The sequence below is a fragment of the Pristiophorus japonicus genome, chromosome 23 (genome assembly GCF_044704955.1).
Source record: "Pristiophorus japonicus isolate sPriJap1 chromosome 23, sPriJap1.hap1, whole genome shotgun sequence".
Taxonomy (NCBI): domain Eukaryota; kingdom Metazoa; phylum Chordata; class Chondrichthyes; family Pristiophoridae; genus Pristiophorus; species Pristiophorus japonicus.
Window position 1 is genome coordinate 66,005,630 of NC_091999.1, and position 23,166 is coordinate 66,028,795.

Sequence of the window (23,166 nt, forward strand, 5' to 3'; positions counted from 1 at the left end):
TCCAATATCCTGACACTTGGCATGGGCCACATTCAGCAACAGCTATTAAAATAGGAATTAATGAAGATAAACTACATCGGAATTTACATTTAGATTGTTTTACTGCCGCTGCTCCAGATCCGTGGCACCTCTTAGCTTAATCATTCATGAACTAACCCTGCTCAAACCGTAACCACAAGGATATCGTTGCACGGTTCTGCCTCTGACCACAAGGCTGTGTCACTGCCACACACAGATACCGTTTCTTTGTTTCACATCTCCGTACAAACACCATCTCTTCACACATCCCCTTTCTGCACAATTACAGCAGGCACGAGCAAGGACGTGAGGCTTATTAAAAGACACATTTCATTACAGCAAAGGTTACACTGGGAGAAATGTTCAGTTATTTTCCAATACAGGCAAAATGCCGGACAAACCATCAGCACACTGGCACTTGAACAGTATCTCATCGGCCTACAGGCTTTTCTTTAATAGATTTGCTGCTTGGATATAAACTTAAACCAGCATTGCCGGCGTGATGCCCTAGTCACACATTGAAGGTGAGAGAGATGCTGTGGGCCACACGCTAAGTCCAGTAGCTGAAAGTGATTGACAGACTGGGCTTTGTTTTTAGTGATCCCGGGCGTGTTACCAATACCGGCAAAGATGCAGCCCATAGAATAAAAGGGATAGTGGATACTGTCTCACTGTAAGCGAGTCAGAATGAGAAGTTTTAACAACAGCCGATGTTTCACAAAAGGAGACCTCACCGGACGAAAGAACATTGCTGGCGTTTAATGGGCTGTTTGGGTCACTGGGCTACAGGAGGCTATTTGTGACAGAAGGAAAGCTGGTCACAGCAAACAAACAGTTTACCGGCCTGTCCAGGGCCCACTCTGAACCCCACCTTCTCTCTCTCACTATTGATGGACACTGCTGCAGTAATTGCTCCTTTGACCTTTCCTCTCTTGTCCCTCCGAAATGCCTAATACACGGCCCGACAAAATCTCCCTCCTCCTAAATCCTCACTGTGCTGGAATCCACACCAGTCTCCCCAACTGCTCCTTGTTCTCTCCCTGGATCCTGAAACTACAGAACTCATTCTTCCCCTCCTGAAGTCTACAGGCTCTACAGCTGACGTTTGGTGACACTCAGTCCCCACTCCTTCATTTACCTCCTCTTGTCTGCTCCTCTTTCCCCTTTGGTTGTGTTCCACACTCTGGGCCTTGGGCCTTCACTGGTGATTATCAATATGAACAGGGGGATGTGTGTTGAGACAGGATGTCCCAGCTCTTCACCTTTAAAGGGCCAAGGAGACCACCAGCTGGGCTGAATTGCCCTGCTTTATGACATCACTGCAGTGCCGAACAACCAACCTCCCTGAGCCCTGCTCATTTTGGACTCGATTGTGCTCAGTGCTGTTACAGGAAGGGGAAAAGGAGCAGGTTTTGACCCGTGTGGTGCCCAGGATTAATGGGGAGAGGTACAGGATCAATTTGTACCTTATTGAGCGAGACATGTCTTTGTCCTAGACACTCCTTGTCTCTCAGTGTCTGTATCGGGGAGGGACCGATGGGTTCACTCTGTATCTGACCCGTGCTGTTTCAGACTGGAGAGTGTTTGATGCTGGCACGAGGTGCTCAGCTCAATGAGCACACCATTTAACCTGAAGATGATCAGATAAAACCATCAGTTTCTCCCCTGGACACAGGTCCTGAATGACAGGGAGTGTCTCTATAATTTTTAAGGTGCCCTTGATCAAATTTAAACACCTCAGATCTCTATCTAAAAAATCGTTCATGGGATGTGGGCGTCATCCCCCATTCTTCTAAACGATAGCGAATATAGGCCTAGTCTACTCAATCTCTCATAGGACAATCTCTCCCTTCCCAGAAATCAGTCTGGTGACCCATCGTTGCACTCCCTCTATAGCAAGTTTATCTTTCCCGAGATAAGGAGACCAAAACTGTACACAATAATCCTGGTGTAGTCTCACAAGGACCCTGTATAATTGCAGTCTGATGTCTTTACTCTTATACTCACATCTTTTTGTAATAAAGGCCAATATACCATTTGCTTTCTTAATTGCTTGCCTGTAAACTTTTAGCGATTTGTGTACAAGAACACCCAGGTCCCTCTGAACACCAACATTTCCCAATCACTCACAATTTAAATAAATACTCTGCCTTTCTATTTTTACTACCAGTTTATAACTTATCATTCCTTCACATTATATTCTATTTACCATGATCTTGCCCACTCACTGAGCCTGTATATATCCCTTGAAACCTCTTTTCATCCTCCTCACAACTTACATTCCCAACTAGCTTTGCAGCCTCAACAGACTTCAATATATTATATTTGGTCCCCTCATCCACATTATTGATATAGATTGTGAATAGCTGAGGCCCAAGCACCGAACCTTGCAGCAGCCCACCAGTTACAGCTTGCCAACCCGAAAATCACCCGTTTATTCCTATTCTGTTTTCTGTCCATTAACCAATCCTTGCTCATATGGTACCCGTAATCTCAGGAGCCATAATTTTGATTAATAATCCCTTGTGCGGCACCAGATTGAATGCCTTCTGTAAATCTAAATAAACCACAACAAGTGGCTCGCCCTTTTCTATCCTGCGAGTGACAACCTCAAAATACACTAACAGATTTGTCAAGTACAATTTCCCTTTCATAAATCCGTGTTCATTCTGCCCAATCTGGTTATTACTTACTACCTGCTTAATAATAGATTTTAGCATATTCACTACGACTGTTTTCAGGACTACCAGCAATACACGGGTGAGATTGCGAGTAAATCTCACTCTAACCTGTCCCAAACACTACCAGGGTTGATACAAATTAAATCTCAGTCTAAAATATACCAAATACTCCCAAGCAGGTACAACATGGTATAGATACAGAGTAAAGCTCCATCTACACTGTCCTATCAAATACTCCCAGGGCAGGTACAGCACGTTGTTAGATACAGAGTAAAGCTCCCTCGACACTGTCCATCAGACACTCCCGGTGCTGGTCCAGCACAGGTTACACGGAGTACATGTCCTTCTACCCTGACCCAGCCATTACGTTGCAGATAGATCATTTGTTACATATAAATTAAATCTCCCTCTACACTGTTCCATCAAAAACGCCCAGGGGAGGTACTGCATTGGTTATACACTACGTAAAGCTCCATCTACACTATCCAAATAAACACTTCGAGGACAGCTACAGCACAATTTAGATACAGTGTAATTCTCTCTCTAATCTCTCTACAATTGTGCACAGTTTTGGTCGCCTTATCTAAGGAAGGATATATTTGCCTTGCTTAGATACAGAGTAAAGCTCCCTCAACACTCTCCCACCAGACATTACAAGGCCAGAGACAAAACAGGTTAGATACAGAGTATATCTCCCTCTACCCTGCCCCGAGCATTCCAGAGCAGATACTGAATTGGTTTGATACAAATTAAAGCTCCTTCTACACTGTCCCGTCAAACACTCCCAGGCAGGTACAGCACGGGTTAGACACAGAATAAAGCTCCCTCTACATTGTCGCATCAAATATTCCCAGTGCAAGTACAGCACGGGTTAGATATAGAGTAAATAGAGTAAAGCTCCCCCTCGACTGTGCCGTCCAACGTTATTGAATAGGGAGAAGGCTCGGCGGGTCGGGTGGCCCCCTCCTGCTCCGATTCTCATGGTCTTACGTATCCAGCCTGCTCCGCGTGGGAGAATGTCCCGCACCCAGACGACAGGAGCTCAGTGCGCTGGTGCGTGTCCTGGCTTTGTTTGGAGCATGCGCTGTGTGTGTAATGGCAGAGGAGAAACATTCCGGGCATGCTCCACAGAAGTGCCCTTTTCATTGGGACGGAGAGGAATAATGGACCACCGGGGAGTTGGGGAGGCTTCATCAACAACCGGTGCCCGCCGCAAGCCCAGAATAGTAACCAGACTATCGGTGATTGCAGCTTCGGGGCATTTTTCCAATCACAGGCTCAGGCTAATGGAGGGCATCTTGGTGCAGGAAGGCAGGTTCAGCACTCCGCCATCTTGATGCAGAGAGTAGCACAGCGCAATGCGCGGCCATCTTGGTCCAGGAACAGGGAGAATGATATCAGTGTCTGGAACTGAACCTCGCCAGAGTAAGCTACTTCAGGGGAGGTGAACCAGTGAATGTAGAACTGAACCCAGCCACAGTCAGCACATTCAGTGGAAGGGAACCAGTGAGTGTAGAACTGAAACCAGCCAGAGTCAGCACCTTTAGGAGAAGGAAGTGTACCAGTGAGTTTAGAAATGAACCCAGCCAGAGTCTGCACTTTTAGGAGAAGGAGGGGAACCAGTGAGTGTAAACCTGAACCCAGCCAGAATTGGTCGTGAAAACTGGGAGTGGAGGAGAAACAGTCTAGAAATGTGTCTTGATTTGGATTTCAGCGCAGCAGGAGGGAGAACGGGTGGGACAGGGATTTATAGCTTTGGAAGGACAAAGGAGTTAAAAATGTTCCATGGAAACTAGATGTGCTTATCCTGAATTTCTGTATTGTACTGACAGCGGGGAGATTGTTATCCCCTTTTACAGCGTATTAGAAAGGGAATTTTCAGACAGGAAACACAAACCAAACATCGCGTCAGGATCTGACAGAGTCCCTCGATGCATCAGAACCTGAACATCATCGGCCTTAAAAGTTGAAGGAGAAATGTTTGTCTGTCTTGCCTGTGGGAAAAGATTCAAAATATCAGTGTGACTGGAAAGGCACTGAGACACACACACACCTGAGTGAGTGTTCCAGTGCACCGACTGTGGAAAAAGCTTTCACCATTTATACAGCCTGAAAAAAACATCACACCATACAAAGCACCGGGTGACTGTAAACGTTTTGCGCACATGGGTTCGGCTTCAAATGATCGACCAACCATGGAGATTCACAAGGACACCCACACCACGGAGAAACCAGGGAAATGTGCTGACTGTGGAAAGCGACTCTGATCGCCATCAGAACTGGAACTTCATCTCTGTTAGAGCAGGAATCGAGCTGTGAACACTACTGGACACCATGAGAAGTCGACAGGGACATTGAAAGACAGAGACAAACAGAGAAACAGGGAGAGACAGACAGCGAGATTGAGACAAAGATGTAGTCATACTGGAGAGAGGCCATTCACTTGCTCTGTGTGTGGGAAGGGATTCACTGCATCATCCACCCTGCTGAAACACCAGCGAGTTCACACATGAGAGAACACATTCAACTGCTCTGAGTGTGGGAAGCGATTCACTCGGTCATCCCACCTGCTCAAACACCAGCGAGTTCATGCTGGGGAGAGGCCGTTCACCTGCTCTGAGTGTGGGAAGCAATTCACTGAGGAATCCAACCAGCTGAAACACCAGCGTGGTCTCACTGGGGAGAGGCCGATCACCTGCTCAGAGTGTGGGAAGCGATTCACTCAGTCATCCGACTTGCTGACACACCAGCGAGTTCACACTTGGGAGAGGCCGTTCACCTGCTCTGAGTGTGTGAATGGATTCAGTCAGTATTCCGATTTGCTGACACACCAGCGAGTACAAACTGGGGAGAGGCTGTTCACCTGCTCATAGTGTGGGAAGGGATTCACTCAGTCATCCACTCTGCTGACACACAAGTGACTCAAGGGGTTGGAATCTGCTATTATTTCAGCTGTTAATCACATCCCGACTGAACCATGTTCATTCTCAAAGTTGGGTTTGTTTTTGCTGATAATAACTCTGAAAGTGGACTGGATCTTAATATTTTGGATATATTGCTGATGGTGTTCTCGGGGCTGCTGTGTCCATTTAAAACATTGTGTGCTATCTTTCCTCTTAATTCAGCAACTCCCAACAATAAAATTACGAACTTTTACTTTAATCCTATCTTGATCTTTGGTTCACAATCTACAATAGTTTCAAAGTGTGTACTGAATATAATCTCCAATTAGAAAGAGCTTGCTGACAATTCTTACTGACTTCCACATTACACACAACGGCTCCTCCATTATCCACCAGAAGAAGGGGAATGGGAATTGGTGGGGAATCAGTGTCCACAAATGGTGCCCCTCATCTGGTGTAGCAACTCCCTCGGCACGGGAATTCAGACAATTCCAAACCAAAACTATGTGCAGTACTCCAGGTGTGCTCTCACTACCGCCCTGTACATTTGTAGGAGGACTTCCCTACTATTATACTCAATCCCCCTTGCAAAAAAAGGCCAGCATACCATTTGCCTTCCTGATTATTTGCATTATCTGCATGCTACATTTTTGCATTTGATGTACAAGAACCCCCAGGTCCCTCTGTACTACAGCATTTTGCAATCGTCCCAATTTAAATAATAATGTGTTATTTTATTTGTACTGCGAAAGGGATAAGCTGACATTTCACCACATTACAGTCCATCTGCCAGATTTTTGCCCACTCACTGTCGATATCCTTTCGTCGATTATTTGCGTCCTCCTCACAGCTTGCTTTCCCACCTATCTTTACATCATCAGCAAATTTGACTATATTACACTCGGTCCCTTCATCCAAGTCATTGATATAAATTGTTAATAGTTGAAGCTCCAGCACTGATCTCTGTGGCACTCCACTAGTTACAGTTTTCCAACCTGAAAATTATCCATTTATCCCGACTCTCTGTTTTCTGTTAGTTTGCCAATCCTCCATCCACGCTGATATATTACCCCAACATGAGCTCTTATCTTGTGCAGCAGCCTTTTGTGTAGCACCATATGGAATGCTTTCTGGAAATCCAAATGTACATCAACTGGTTCTCCTTTATTCACTCCGCTCGTTACATCCTCAAACAACTCCAGGATATTTTTCAACATGATTTCCCGTTCATAAAAACATGCTGACTCTGCTTGACTTCAACATGATTTTCTAAATGTCATGCTACTTTTCCTTAATGATGGAATGCAATATTTTCCCATTGACAGATGGCAGGCTAACTTCTTCCTGGTCACTGTCTCCCTCCTTTCTTAATTAGGGGTGTTACATTTGCGTTTTTCCTGTCCACTGGGATCTCTCCAGAATTTAGGTATTTTGTTAGAATACAACCGATGCATCCACATCTCAGCAGTCACTTTTTAAAGACCCTAGAATGCATTTCATCAAGTCCAGCGATCTTGTCCCTCTTTTAGTCCTATTAGTTTGATTAGTACTTTAACTCGAGTGATAGTGATTCCTCCCCCGCTCACCTCCCCCCATCCGCAATAGCTCCTTGGTCATCAACTATTGGAAAGTTTTTAGCTGCCCTCCATCGTGAAGACCGATACAAAATAATTTTTTTAAGTCTCTGCCATTTCCGTGTTTCGCATTATTCATTCTCCAGTCTCATATACTAAGGGACCAACGTTTACTTCAGCTGCTCGTTTCATTTTTATATCCCTGTCGAAGCTCTTTCTGTCTGTTTTCATATTCCTTGCTAGTTTGCTCTCATCTGCTACCTTCTCTGTCTTTATCATTTTTTTAGTCGTCCTTTGCTGGTTTCTAAAAATTCACCAATCCTCTGGCCTTCCATTGTTCTTCACAACATTGTATGACTTTTTCAATTTGATACCATACTTTACTTCCTTAGTTAGCCAGGGATGGTTCATCCTTCTCTTAGCATCTTTATTACTCACTTGATTAAATCTTTGCTGAGAGTTATGAAATATCTCCTTAAATGTTTGCCATTGCATTTCAACAGTCTTACCCTTTAACATATTTACCCAGTCCACTCGGTGTCAGTGACAAGGTTTGGTTTCGATCACATGGGCGGAGATGGTGTCAGTGACTGAGGGGTTGGTTCAAACTTCTTTGACCTGACCAAGGCCTTTGACACAGTCAACCGTGAGGCATTATGGAGTGTACTCTACATATTCGGCTGTCCATATGTCCAATTCAAGCCCCCGAAAGCAAACGTTCTACTCGGAGCTTCGACAAGGCAGGGACAATAGGTGAACGGTGCTTCAGGGTGTCTGTCAGTTTGATTAGACACATGTTTGTGCCCAGGTCAGTGGTCCCTGAAAGGGAGCCTTGTTGTGCTGATTGTTTTCTGGTGACCTTAGGCCAGCCCTGCTCACTTTGTTGACCCAACCCGGGCTCATAGAATTGGGCCAACCCAGGCTCACCTCATTGGGCCAGCCCGTCTCACCCTATTGGGCCAGCCCCGGCTCACATATTGGTCCAGCCCGGGCTCAACCTATTGGGCCAGCAGAAAAATCCATTGTCCAGCGGAGAGATTCAGCAACTCATTGATTTTATTCTAAGTCTGCACACAGCGGGTGTGGAACTGGACCCAACCTTTTAAGCTGAAAATGCATCGTCACAGTCATACCGGGGAGAGGCCGTTCACCTCCTCTGAGTGTGGGAGGGGATTCATTTATTCATCTAACACGCTGACACACCAGCGAGTTAACACCGGGGAGAGGCCATTCACCTGCTCCGAGTGTGGGAAGGGATTCACTCGGTAATCCCACCTGCTGAGACACCAGTGAGTTCACTAGTGACTGCAGGGTTTGGATTATATTGCTTTTGCTGCTATTAATCGCACCCTTACTGAATCATATTTGTTGTATTAGTTGGAGTTTGTTTCTGCTGATGCTAATAACCCATATAACTGGATTGGAGTTTAATAGTTTCATATTTCAAATAACAGAATGTGTCGATATTTGATGTCTCCAAGATAAGAGATGTCCTGTTACTGACAACTCCATTTTGGGCCTTTTCTCCTCTCTAACATTGGATTATTACAGTTCTCTTACCATCGGTTATTCTCCGGAACAAGTCCCAGTTCCCTATACCTTCCAGATTGCCTCTCCTTGAATTGGTATCGAGGGAATGTATCATTAACATATCCGGGATTACTAAACACAAAAGCCAGTCTGTTACTCACTTTCAGATACTGGACTTTGTGTGTGCCCCTCAGCATCTCTCTCACCTTCGATGTGTAAATGGAGCATTACGCCTGCAAACCTGGTTTCAATTTAAATTTGAATCCACTCAGCAAATGTATTTTAAAACATATGTACATGTAAACCAGTCACATGAAATAATTGGCAAAGGTTTAGAGTCACCAAGATGAACAAGTAAACACATCACGGCCCAATAACCCAGCTCTATATTCACAGGAGAATGTCTGTTATCTAACACCTCGAACGTCAGTTGGTGAGATGAGCGACTGAATCACTTTCCACGCGCAACAGGATCCATTCCCACTGTCCCACGTTCACAGTGTTGATTTATGTGGGCTCACGAGTCTCACAGGCTGAACGATTGTTTGAAGGTGCACCACACACTGAACATGTGTCCTGTTTCTCCCCGCTGTGAAAGGTGTTTTTACAATGGCTGAAAAAGTGATACTGATCAATCCGGGGAATCTGTCAAATCTTGACACGATGTCTGAATTGTGTTTCCCAGATGCAGATCAACCCTTTCTAATATCCTGCAAATAAATGGTGGTTAGAAATGTTGTTACTGTAAGTACAGGATATAAATTCAGTGCAGGCAATTCTCAATTCTATAGAACATTCTTTCCCCTCCTGTCCCTCATAAGCTGTAACTTCCTTATTCTAGATATTCACTGTCTAAAATCAACATTCATTTAATCGCCTGAGCTTTATTATCTCCAGAAAGTGCTGAATCGGGCTGGGTGCAATGCAACAGACATTAGTTAACATCGAGTGCCTCACGGTCAGTCGATTCAGTGAGCGCCAGCAGGATTTCCCCTGTGATAGGCATCACAGCCTCAAATCCTGTCCTCAAATGACATCCATACACTTCCCAGTTGTACTGTGGACAATTATAACCTCTGAATTGCTGAGCTCAACCAAAAGCCCAGATCAAGGATCGAACTTGGGACCTTCCCAGTCAGTAATGCGGTGTTCTAAAATTTGGGGGGTTGGGGGATGGTTAGAACGGAATAGTTTGAAACCTTCGTCACATTGCGCAATTCTGAACTCTTTCCAAATGAGACAAACACGTTAAATGGATCATCAAAAATAGTGAGACATTTTAGAAAGGCTCAGTTACTGAAACAGACAGCTTTACAATCACTGCACAGTACAGAAGGGAGCGACTGTTAATGGGAGCTCTGTTAGTGAAGTCCTCTAACACCACAAGATAAACTGGACTGTCCCGTTAACTTTAAAGAGGCAGAGAAAGGGAAGTCCCTGTCCCTTTATGTATATAAATATGTATATATGTGTGTATGTATATATCTGTGTATGATATATATGTGTGTGTGTATGTGCGTATGTACAAAGCACATCATTCTTAATATTTGCAAATCAATTGCACAGAGAAAAATTATTACATGCATCTTCCACCCATCATAGTAATCGATATCCGGAATATTAGGTCCTTGAACTTCGCTTGAACAAAAGAGACGAAATCCTGTAACGTTCAAATTTTAACTGCAGTAATGGATCTTGAATGCCACAGAATGGTAACAAAATTGAACTTAAGACTTTCAAAACAAATGCTTGGAATGAATGATTTTGAGTCATGTGTTATCTTCCACGACAGATTGCTCGAGGGGGAAGAGAATGGACTTGCTGCAAACGAATTGCAGGTACTTTTTGTATTGTTAACTCACAAAGACTGGATACAGGTTATTGTGAAAATAAAACTGACGAGCTAAATAGATAGGAGTTGCTGCTCAAGCATTCGGGAAGGGAAATGTAATTCAAATAATCTAAGTTTGACCTGTGGAGGGAAGATCTCTCACAGAGCGGTGCTATTTTTCATTTTTGTTCTTGGAGAGGCAAGTGGATGCGAGGACACAGGATGAAATATCGCAGGCAGCAAGGTCCAGGTGATCGAGGGAAGGCTTGTGTGCCTAGAATGCTGGGGGAGCATCGCTGACCTACATTCTTCCGGTTAAGCAACACCTTGATTTCAAAAGTTTCATGCTTGTTTTCAGATCCCTGCATGGTCTCGCCCCTCCCTATCTCTATAATCTCCTCCAGCCCCACAACCCCTGAGATATCTGCACTCATCTAATTCTGCCTTCTTCAGCATCCCTGATGATAATCACTCAACCTTCTGTTGTCTAGGCCCCAAGGTCTGAAACTCTCTTCCTAAACCTCTCCCCCTCTCATTCCTCTTTTAAGATGTTCCTTACAACCCATATCTGCGACAAAGCTTTTGGTCACCTGTCCTAATATCTGCCTATGTGGCTTGGGGTCAAGTAGTTGTCTTATAATATTCTGTGAAACTCCTTGGGATGTTTTACACAGTATAGGCGTTATATAAATACAAGTTTTGTTTTTGTTGTTGTTGGTTGACTTGATTTGACCTTTCAGGTATTACAAAGAATACGCAGCACAGAAACAGGGCACTCGGCCCAACTGGTCCGTGTCGGGGTTTAAACTCAACACGAGACTCCTCCGACCCTATCAACATTTCCTCCTATTCCTCTACAGTGAGGAGTTCCACAGTCACAGGTTGCCTTCCAGTGCACTTCCAAAGAGCTAATCTGTGAGGTTATGCAGTGATTGTCGGCAGCCTATTCAACCTTGGGGGCATCACCTTCCGAAAAACGACCCCGTTGCAGACGCGGCCTTTGCTGCTGGGGTGAATGGACATTGATCAGCAGCAGAAGCCAAGGGCACTGAGGTTAACTGCAGTCTCCCTAACTGCAGCCCAGGCTTAGATCAGCTGACAACCCCTACAGAGAGCAGCTTTAATGTGCAATCACACTTGGTCTGCACTGGGGAGCAAGGGAGGTCAAGGTTCAGCACAGATTGTCATCAACCTTGATGCGTAGCCGCCCTCCCTCAGGAGAACCAAGTTGCATTGACGACAAGGTGTCAGCACTTTTCATGACGTCAGCACGATCGAGCGCGTATCACCCTTGGCCGTCCGCCCACTGATCCCGCGATCTCGCTCCGCATTGGTCGGAATCTGATTGATTCTGTCAATCAGGCTCTGGGCCCGAGACACATGCCCTGGATCGCGCGCCACCCAAAGGCCGGAGGAGGAGAGAAGATTCCAGAATGGAGAGGTCGCGGGCACGCAGGGGAGCCCTGAAAACGGCGGGGAGGCTTTCTAATCACCCGTGGTAGGCCTCAGGCTCCGAACAAGAAGCTGCGGCTCCGGCGCTTGCCCCGAACTTGAGGGGGTCAGATGCTTCCCGGAGGCCGTAGGAGATTGTGGGCGAGGATGTGGGTCCGCGGGTGGGCCGGGGAGGTTCACACAGATCCGATGTAGGCCTCAGGTCTTAATCACAGCCCACAGGCCTCGGTTTGCCCCCCGGGGACAGGCCCGGGTCTGCGGCGTCAATGGCCGCCATCTTGCAAACGGCGGGGTCATGGCGCATTCGCGACCACCTTGGTCAGGAACAATGAGTGGGCGCGGCTTCAGGGTCCCAGTGCCCGCGAGGTCGAGTAACCCTGGCAACAGATGTTTCATCATCTCACAACAGTAAGCTGGGCAACAGGCTCTTCATCACCTCACAACAGTAAACTCGGCAACAGATGCATCTAACAGCAACCTGGAAAACAAGTTACAACAGTAACCTCTATTTATATATGCTTGACAGAACTTCTGGAATTTTTTGAGGATGTAAATAGTAGAGTGCACAAGGGAGAACCAGTGGATGTGGTGTATTTGGACTTTCAATAGGCTTTTGACACGGTCCTAAACAAGAGAATGGTGTGCAAAATCAAAGCACATGGTATTGGGCTAATGTACTGACGTGGATAGAGAACTGGTTGGCAGAGAGGAAGCAGAGATTCGGGATGAACGGATCCTTTTCAGAATGGCAGGCAGTGCCTAGTGGAGTGCGGCTGGGCTCAGTGCTGCGGCTCCAGCTCTTTACAATATACATTATTGATTTAGATGCAGGAATCGAGTCTAATATCTCCAAGGTTGCAGTTGACACTTAACTGGGTGGCGGTGTGCGCTGTGAGGAGGACGCTAAGAGGCTGCAGAGTGACTTGGACAGGTTTGGTGAGTGGGCAAATGCATGGCAGATGCAGTATAGTGTGGGTAAATGTGAGGCTATTCACTTCGAGGGCAAAAACACGAAGGCAGAATATTGTCTGAATGGCGGCAGATTAGGAAAAGGGGAGGTTCAACAGTCATTGAAAGTTGGCATGCAGTCACAGCAGGCAGTGAAGAAAGCAAATGGTATGTTGGTCTTCATAGCTAGAGGATTTGAGTATCGGAGCAGGGAGGTCTTATTGCAGTTGTACAGGGCCTTGGTGAGACCTCACCTGGAATATTATGTTCAGTTTTGCTCTCCTAATCTGAAGAAGGACGTTCTTGCTATTGAGGGAGAGCAGCGAAGGTTCACTAGATTGATTCCAGGGATGGCTGGACTAGCCTATGAGGAGAGACTGGATCAATTGGGTCTTGAGTGTTAAAAGGATGGGAGCGGATCTCATCGAAACGTATAAGATTCTGATGGGAATGGACAGGTTAGATGCGGGAAGAATGTTCCCGATGTTGGGAAAGTCCAGAACATGGAGACACAGTCTTAGGATAAGGGATATGCCATTTAGGACTGAGATGAGGAGAAACTTCTTCACTCAGAGAGTTGTTAACCTGTGGAATTCCCTGCCGCAGAGAGTTGTTGATGCCAGTTCATTGGATATATTCAAGAGGGAGTTAGATATGGCCCTTACAGCTCAGGAGATCAAGGGGTATGGAGAAAAAGCAGGAAAGGGATACTGAGAAAATGATCAGCCATGATATTGAATGGTAGTGCAGGCTCGAAGGGCCGAAAGGCCTTCTCCTGCACCTATTGTCTATGTCTCTATGTCTCTATAGCGCCTTCAACATAGTAAATCGTCGAAAGGCGCTACATTGGAGCGTTATTAGAAAATAATTTGACACCGAAGCAGAGAGATTTAGAATCACAGAAATTTACAGCATGGAAGGAATCATTTCAGCCGATGGTGTTCATGTCGGCCGACAAAGAGCTCTCCAGCCTAATCCCACACATCACCTCTCGGTCCATAGCCCTGTAGGTTATGGCATTTCAAGTGCACATCCACGTACTTTTTAAATATGGTGAGGGTTTCTGCCTCTACCGCCCTTTCAGGCAGTGAGTTCCACATCCCCACAACCCTCTGGGTGAAGACATTTCCTCTCAAATCCCCTCTAAATCTACTACCTGCAGAGGGTAGGAGTTCTAGCGCTTTGGGCCTCGGCAGCAGAAGGCAGGACCACTGGTGTTTAAGCGATTAAAATTACGGATCCGCAATTGGGCAGAATTCGAGAAACATAGATATATTAGCAGGGGGTTGGACTTCTGATGTTGAAGGGGATTATAGAGATAGGGAGGGGCGAAGCCAGTGAGGGATTTGTAAATATTGATGGGACTTTTGAAATTGATACGTTGCATACCAGGGAGCCAATGTAGGTCACACGGATGATGGGTGAACAGGACTTGTTGCGAGTTAGGACATGGGTTGATGAGTTTTGGATGACCTCGGGTTTACATAGTGTAGAACATGGGAGGCCAACCAGGAGTGTGTTTGAATAGTCAATTCTAGAGGTAACAAAGGCATGGTTGAAGACTTCTGTAGCAGATGAGCTGTGGCAGGAGCAGAGATGAGCGATGTTATGGGGGTGGAAATGGTTGGTTTTGGTTAAGCTGCGGATGTGTGCTCGGAAGCTCATTTTAGGACAAATATGACACAACGTTTGCAAACAGTCTCGTTCAGCCTCGGCCATATGCTAGAGAAAGGAATGTAGTCGGTGACTAGGGAATGGAGTTTGTGACGGGGAAAAAAGACAATGGCTTCAGTCTTCCCAAATTTAATTGGAGAAAATTTCTGCTCACCTGGTACTGGATGTTGTAAAAGTAGTCTGACAACCTACAGACTGTGGAGGGGTTGAGAGACGTGGTGGTGAGGTAGAGCTGGGTGTCGTTTGAATCATCGAATGGTTACAGCACAGAAGGAGGCCATTCGGCCTGTCAAACACGTGCCGGTTCTCTGCCAGAGCACTTCAGCTAATCCCACTCACCTGCCTTTTCCCCGTAGATCTAAAACTTCCTCTCCTTCAGATACATATCCAACTCCTTTTTGAAAGCAATGATTGAGTCTGCCTCCACCATGCCTTCAGGCTGTGCATTCCAGATCCTGCACACTCGCTGTGTAAGTACTTTTTTTCTCATATTGCCTGTGGTTGTTTTGACAATCACCTTACCTCTGTGTCCTCAGGTTCTCTACCCTTCCGCCAATGGGAACAGTTTCTCTCGATCGACTCTGTCCAAATGCCTCATGTTTTTGAAAACCTCTATCAAATCTTCTCTGCTCTAAGAAGAACAGCCTCTGCTTCTCAAGTTTATCCACGTTACTGAAGGCCCTCATCCCTGGAACCATTCTCATATATCTTATCTGCACCCTCTCTAAACCCTTCATATCCTTCCTAAAGTGCGGTGCCCAGATTTGGACGCACTACTCCAGTTGAGGCCGAACCAATGTTTTATATAGGTTCATCTTAATTGCCACTCTTTTGTCCTCGATACCTCTATTCAGGAAGCCCAAAATCACGTTAGCTTGTTTAATCGCTTTCATAACCTGTCCTGCCATCTTCAACGATTTTTGCACGTTAATTATTTAATCTCTCAGATGTATTATCGACCTGACACCTATCATACGCATGCTTTTTCTGCTTCATCCTGCTCCCAGGTCTGATGTTTGTGGCCGAGGGGAGTCCATGGGCCATGTAGATATTCAGTGTGAGAGGTTGCAGCCCCTGGGTCGTTACCTGAAGGGGCTGCTCATCAACTCTTGGTTAGACGTTGGCCCCGTGCTCCTAATCTTTGGCCGCCTGATGCGGAGGGGTGAAGGCAAGACGGAGGTTATTCTCCTGGACCTGCTCTTGGGCCTGGCTCAAACAGCAACGAGTAGGTCCCGGGTGGGCGGGTACCAGGGGTGGGTCAATCTAGCTACCTGCCTCTCTTCCACGTTCAAGAAAGGAGGGACAGAGAAAACCGGAAACTACAACCCATGTTAGCCTGACATCAGTCTTTGGAAAAATGTTGGAGTCCATTACTACAGAAGTGTTAACAGAGCATATAGAAAAAATGGTATGATTAGGCAGAGTCAACATGATTTTATGAAAGGTAACCGTGTTTAATACATTTATTCAGTTTTCTGAAGATGTACCTAGCGGAGTGGATGAAGGGAAACCAATGGGTGTAATATTTTAGAATTTCCAAAACGCATTTGAAGTGCCACAAAAATGCTAGTTAAGATCTCATGGAGTTGGGGTATGTATTAGTATGGATAGAGGGTTAATAGATGGAAAACGGAGAGTCGGGATAAACGGGCCATTTTCCAGTTGGCAGGCTGTGACTAGTAGGATGTTAAAGCTTTGACTTCAGCTACTTACATTCTATATTCATGAACAAGTGAAATGTATACAGGATTGCTGAAGATGCAAAGCCAGGTGGGAAAATACGTTGTGAGGAGGACCCAAAGAGCTGCAGAGGGATAGGGATATGTGGCAGATGGAGTATCATGTGGGGAAATGCGAGGTTATTCACTTTGTTAGCAAGGATGGAAAAACAGAATATTTTTTAAATGGTGAAAAACTAATAAATGTTAGTGTTCAGACAGATTTAGTTGTCCTCGACAGGAATCACAGCGAGCTGGCATGCCGGTCCAGCAAGCAATTAACAATACATGTTGGCCTTTATTGCAATGTGGTTCGAGTACAAGAGTAAAACGTCTTGCTACAATTGTAAAAGGCCTTGGTGAGAGCATCCCTGCAGTACTATGCACAGTTTTGGTCTCCTTAATCTGAGGAAGGATATACTTCCCTTCGAGGGAGTGCATCGAAGGTTTACCAGACTGATTCACGGGACAGGGGGATTGTCCTATGAGGAGAGATTGAGCAGACTGCGTCTATACTCTCTGGAGTTTAAAAATGAGAAGTGATTTCATTGAAACATAAGATTCCGAGGAAGATTAAGAGGGTTGGATGCTGAGAGGTTGCTTCTCCTGTCTGGATAGTCTAGAATTAGGAGGCATAGTGTCAGGATAAGGGGTAGGCCATATAAGACTGAGATGAGGAGGAATGTCTTCACTGAGAGGATTGTAAATCTTTTGAGTTATCTATCCCAATGGACTGTGGGTGCTGAGGTGTTGAATACAGTCAAGAATGAGATAAGTAGATTTTTGGACTCGCGGGGAAGGAAGGGATGTCGAGAGAGGTTAGGAAAGTGCAGTTATGGTCAAATATCAGCCAGGATCTTATTGTTTGGTGGAGCTGTCTCGAGGGGCCGTATGGCCTATTCCTGTGCCTAATTATTGTGGTCTTATGTCTTGCTGGTGCCCGGATGGGCTTGGAGAGGGAGCATGCAGTGTGCACTGGTTCCTTGATGCCTTCCGCGACCAGTGGAACCTCAGGGTACAGAGTGCCCCATACACACTTGGAACTACATTCTGGTTTATTTGGGAATGTTCCTTTTTCTTTTGTTGCTTATTTTGCCTTATTTTTGTTTGATTGGATCACATGTTTGTCGGAAGAAGAGAGGAAAGAATATTTCTTCGGAGCTAGAATTGTCTGTTTTGATTTTCTATCGTGGACTTTTCGAAGTCTTTTTCAGGTTATTAGGTTATTAGAAGGGGAAGATTTACAGACTAGAAATTCAAAACTATCACCTTTTCACGATCTGACAGTCCCTTGATTAATCAGGACCTGAACGCCAACAGCCTTTGAATCTGGAAGAAGGAATGTTGACCAATTATGTTTGTGAGAACAGATTTCAAACATCAGTGTGAATGGAGAAGCACCGAGGCACGCACACACACCCGATTGAAAGTGTTCCAGTGCACTGACTGTGGAAAGAGCTTTAATCAGTTACACAGCCTGAAAAATATTCCACCATTCACAGTGGGGAATTCTGCACTCACTGGTTCCCCTCCCTCTCCTCCACTAAATGTGCTAACTCTGGTTGGGTTCAGTTCTACACTCACTGGTTCGCCTCCATCTCCGCCCCTGTTGGTGCTGACCCTGGCTGGGTTCAGTTCTACACTCACTGGTTCGCCTCCCTCTCCTCCCCTGGTGGTGCTGGCTCTGGCTCCGTTCCTCTTCACAATACTCTGTCGTTCGCTATAAATATTCCGTCTGTAATTTTGGTGAGGGGCTCTCCTCAACTAGTCTTCAATGTATCTTTATTTACAGACTCTCCCTGATTCACTTCCTATCCTGGAGTTTTCCTTGGGGTCGCTTTGTTGAGCTTCGGGCTGGAATGACGCAGGGAAAACTGGGAAGCTGCGGTTGAGGGGTAGATAATGTTAGATACAGAATAAAACTTCCTTTACACTGTCCATCGAACAATTTCAGGGCAGGTACTGCACAGGTTAGATACAGAGATAATCTCACTCCATACTGTCTTATCAAACACTCCCAGGGCAGGGAGAGCACAGTTTGGAAAACAGAATAATGCCGCCTCTACACTGCCCCGTTAAACACTCCCCGGGCAAGTATAGCACACGTTATACACAGAGTAAAGCTCCCACTACACTGTCCCATCAAACATTCCCAGGGCAGATACAGCAGGGGATTAGATACAGAGTAAAGCTCCCTCTACACTGCCCCATCAAATATTTCCAGGGCAGGTACAGCACGAATTAGAAACAGAGTAAAGATCCCTCTACACTGTCCAAACAAACACTCTCAGAGCGGGTACAGCAGTGTAAAGACCTGAGGAAACCTCTCTTTTCGCATGAAAAGAATGCTGTGATTGCGTAATTATTTACACAAGAGGTCTCCATTACCCACATTCCCAACTTCCCATCAGACTGTTCACAGAGCAAAACCTTGCAAGAGACTTCACAGCACTTACACTTACCGATTGTCTCATATAAACCAACCCCACAGTCACTGACACCAATCCCCTCCTATCTGATAGAAACCCACCCCACAGTCACTGACACCAATCCCCTTCTGTCTGATATAAACCAACCCCACAGTCACTGACACCAATCCCCTCCTGTCTGATAAACCAACTGCACAATGACTGACACCAATCTCCTGTCTGATATAAACCAACCCCAGTCACTGACACCAGTCTGCTCCTGTCTGATATAAACCAACTCCACAGTCACTGACACCAATCCCCTCCTGTCTGATATAAACCAACCCCACAGTCACTGATACCAATCTCCTGTCTGATACAAATCATCCACGCAGTCACTGACACCAATCCTCTCCTGTCTGATATAAACCAACCCCACAGTCACTGATACCAATCCCCTGTCTGATACAAATCATCCACGCAGTCACTGACACCAATTCCCTCCTGTCTGATATAAACCAACCCCACAGTCACTGACACCAATCCCTCCTGTCTGATATGAACCGACCCCACAGGCCCAGAAGGATTGAACTCAGCCCGTTACTTGAATTGGATTGTCTCCATTCCGGTGCCAAGGAGATTGCTGTACCAGACGGAGGGGAAACATTTGGGACATTGATTCTCCACCAATTCCCATTTCCCTTCTTTCTGGTGGATAATGGAGGGGCCGCTGTGTGTAATGTGCAAGTCAGTGAGCATTGTCAGCAAGGATTAATCAGCACTCTCTAATTGAAGATGTGCATCAGTGAAACCTTTCAGTCACTGAATTGTAGATTTTGTACCAAGGCTCAATTTAGGATTGAAGCAAAATTTTATAATTTTATTGCAAACACATTTCTGAAGGGAGTGCGGACGAAGGGTCATCGACCTGAAACATTAACTCTGTTTCTCTCCACAAATGTTCCTGATCCGCTGAGATTATCAGCATTTTCTGTTTTTATTTCAGATTCCACGACAGAACATTTCAGGACGTGACATTCCAGGATTCTCACAGAAAGAACAGACAAATATTTCACCTTCCACATTCACAGGCCGATTAAATCCAGGTCCTGATTAATCGAGTGAGACTGTCAGCTCTAACCGTGATGTTTGGTTCGAGTTCCCCGTCTGCATATCCTCCCCTTCTAATACGCTGTAAAAGGAGTTACAAAATACATCACTGTAAGTATAGGATAGATATTTAGAACAGACAATTCTAGTTTCTATGGAACATTCTTTCCTCTCTTGTTCCCCCAAACCTGTAAAACCGTCCTACGCACTCTCCCTCCTCCCTGAGCAGAAACCAAAATCTATCGCACCATCTCCAACACTTCTTTCCTGAACTCCCAGTTTTCTCCCTCCCTCTGTTCTGGTTGGTTTCAGTTCTTCACCCTTCCGTGTGCAGAGTGAGAATAAAATCAATGAGTCAATGATTTTCTCTCCTGGCCACTGGGACCCTGAAGCCCCGCCCACTCTTCATTCCAGTACGAAGAAGGCTGCGCTGCAAGTGGAACCGTTCTCTCTTTCCTGCACTAAGATGGCTGTCCGTAACCCGGGCTTGTCACAGATAAAAAGCCTCAAGGGAGCCGTCCGATGGAACAGACAACGGGCCGCTGGATCACTTTCAGGCCCTGAGGCTGTTCCCCAACTTATTAAATCGTGCGGCGCGGCCTACCAGCAAATTATTAATCACTCGCTCCCCCCCGTCCGTTTTATTTTCCTTGTGTTTTATTGCCCGCGTTGCTCAAGACCCAAATCTGGAAACACAGAGAGAGCAATTGAGATCTCATTGAAATATAAGCGATTCTGAGCAGGATGACAGGATAGATGCTGAGAGGTTGTTTCCCCTGGCTGGAGAGTCTAGAACTAGAGGGCAGAGTTTCAGGATAAGGGGTCGGTGATTTAAGACAGAGAAGAGGATGAATTTCATCACTTAGAGCGTTGCGAATCTTTGAAATTCTCAATCCAAATGACTGGATGTTGAATCGTTGAGTACATTCAAGGCTGAGATCGATAGATTTTTGAACTGTAGAAGAATCAAGGGATAGGGGGACAATGCAGCAAAGTGGATTTGTGGTTGACAATCAGCCACGATCTTATTGAATGGCGGAGCTGGCACGAGTGGCTGTATGCCCCACTCCCGCTCCTAATTCTTATGTTCTTATATAACGTCACACCTTACCATGAAAACCCCTGCAGAATTGATAACACTAATTGAATCCTTTCTCCCTTAACATCCCCTGATCTTTTGGCCCTCTTGTGGTTTGCTTTGAGAGATTCCGTTGGGCGAACGTCACTGGGAAAATGTAAGTTGTTGTGTGTGGAGTTAAATAATGATGTTAAAAAGCTCTGGCGCCTGCAGTCGATGTTTATCATCAGCAAATGGCGACAGTGAGCTCATTGAAACAGGAATGATGCAGAGGCCGCTGTTGCTCAGCAGATAAGTCACCGGCTGCATTGTTAGAACAAGTTATATAATTGTTATCAATTAATAATTTACTAACACTGAGATTACTTCTCACTCCAATTGTAAGAGAGCAAGCATCCTTATAATTAATCTGACGGAACAAGAGAGATTGAATTCGTTTCAATCCAGACTTTAGAAAGTATGTCCAGGCCTTGAAGATGAAACAGAAGAGATTTACTAGAATACTGCCAGGAATGAGCTATTTCAGTTATGCAGAGACGAGAGAAACTGGGATTGCAGCGAAGGTTAAAGGACGATTTAATTGAGGTGATTATAAGGATGAAAGGTTGTGACAGAACAATAGAGGTTTATGACACAGAGGGAGGCCATTGCGCCCATCGTGTCTGTGCCGGCTGAAATAATGCTATCCGGCCTAATCGCACTTTCCAGCTCTTGGTCCATAGCCCTGTAGGTTACGGCACCTCACGTGCATATCCAAGTATTTTTCAATGAGATAAGGGCTTCTGCCTGCACCTCCCTTTCAGGCAGTGAGTTCCAGACCCCCACCCCTTTGGATAAAAAACATTTCTCCTCGATCCTTTTTCATCCTTCTACTTTACGTCTATTCTCCCTGGTTATTGAACATTCTGCTGAGCGAAATAGCTCCTTCCAACCACTCTATCTAGGCCCCTTATAATCTTGTACACATCAATTAAATCTCCAGTCAGCCTCCACTTTTCCAAAAAAATAGCACAAGCCGATCCAATCTTTCTCCATAGCTAATATTCTCCAGTCCAGGAAACATCTTCGTCAATCTCATCTGTACCCTCTCTCTTGCAATCACATCATTCCTGTAATATGGTGACCAGAACCGAACGCAGTACTCTCACGGTGGTTTTACTAGTGTTTTATAGATTTAATGCATAACCTCTCTGCTCTTATAGTCTATGCCACGACTAACAAAGGCACGTATTCCATCTACCTTTTTAACCACTATATCTACCTTTCCTTCCACCTTCAGGGTTCTATGGACCTGCACTCCATCGTCTTCGAGTAATGCAGCAGTTTTAGTCCCCTTATTTAAGGAAGCATGTACTTGCCCTGGTGTTGGTGGAACGGAGGTTCACTGGATTGATTCCTGGGATGAGAGAGCTGTTTTATGATAAGAGATTGTTTAGAATGGGCCTATGCTATCTGCAGTTTAGAAGACTGAGAGAAGGTCTCATCGAAAGATATAGAATTCTGAAGAGTGTTGAAAGGGTAGATGCTGAGACGTTGTTTCCCCTGGCTGGAGAGTCTAGAACTAGAGGGCATAATTTCAGGATAAGGGGTCGGCCATTTAAGACAGAGAATTTCGTCACTCAGAGCATTGTGAATCTTCAATTCACAATCCAAAGGACTGTGGATGTTGAGTCGTTGAATATATTCAAGGCTGAGATTGATAGATTTTTGGATTGTAGGAGAATCAAGGGATATTGGGATAATGCAGCAAAGTGGAATTGAGGTAGATGATCAGCTATGGTCTTATTGAATGGTGGAGCAGGCTCGAGGGGCCGTATGGCCGCCTCCTGCTCCGAATTCTTATGTTCTTATAAAACTTCACACCTGCCCATGAAAACCTCCTCAGAATTGATAACACTAAGTGTGTCCTGTCTCCTTAACTCCCCCTGATCTCTTAGCCCTCTTGTGGTTTGCTCTGAGAAACTCCTCTGCGTGAACGTCGCTGGGAAAATGCAAGTTATTGTGTGTGGAATTAAATAATCATGTTTAAACAAAACTCTGGTGCCTGCAGTACATGTTTATCATCAGCAGGTGGCGAGAATGAGCTTATTGAAATAGGAATCAGCAGAGGCTGCTGTTGCTGATCAGATAAGTCACCGTCTGCACTGTCAGGACAAGTTATATCGTCGTTATCAATTAATAATTACTGATACTCAGATTACTGCTCAGTCCAATTTTAAGAGAGCTTTCATCTTTAGAAAT

The 23,166-nt window shown here is 45.4% G+C and overlaps 1 gene segment (V, D, J or C); it reads left to right on the top strand.

Annotated features, from left to right (window-relative positions):
• Window positions 1-8,289: 8,289 nt before the first annotated feature.
• The window catches only part of LOC139235587 (Ig heavy chain C region-like), a 130,719-nt gene continuing 115,842 nt past the window's right edge, over window positions 8,290-23,166 (top strand). Inside the window, 1 exon segment of the C gene segment in view lies at window positions 8,290-8,441. Coding sequence covers window positions 8,290-8,441 — 152 coding nt within the window.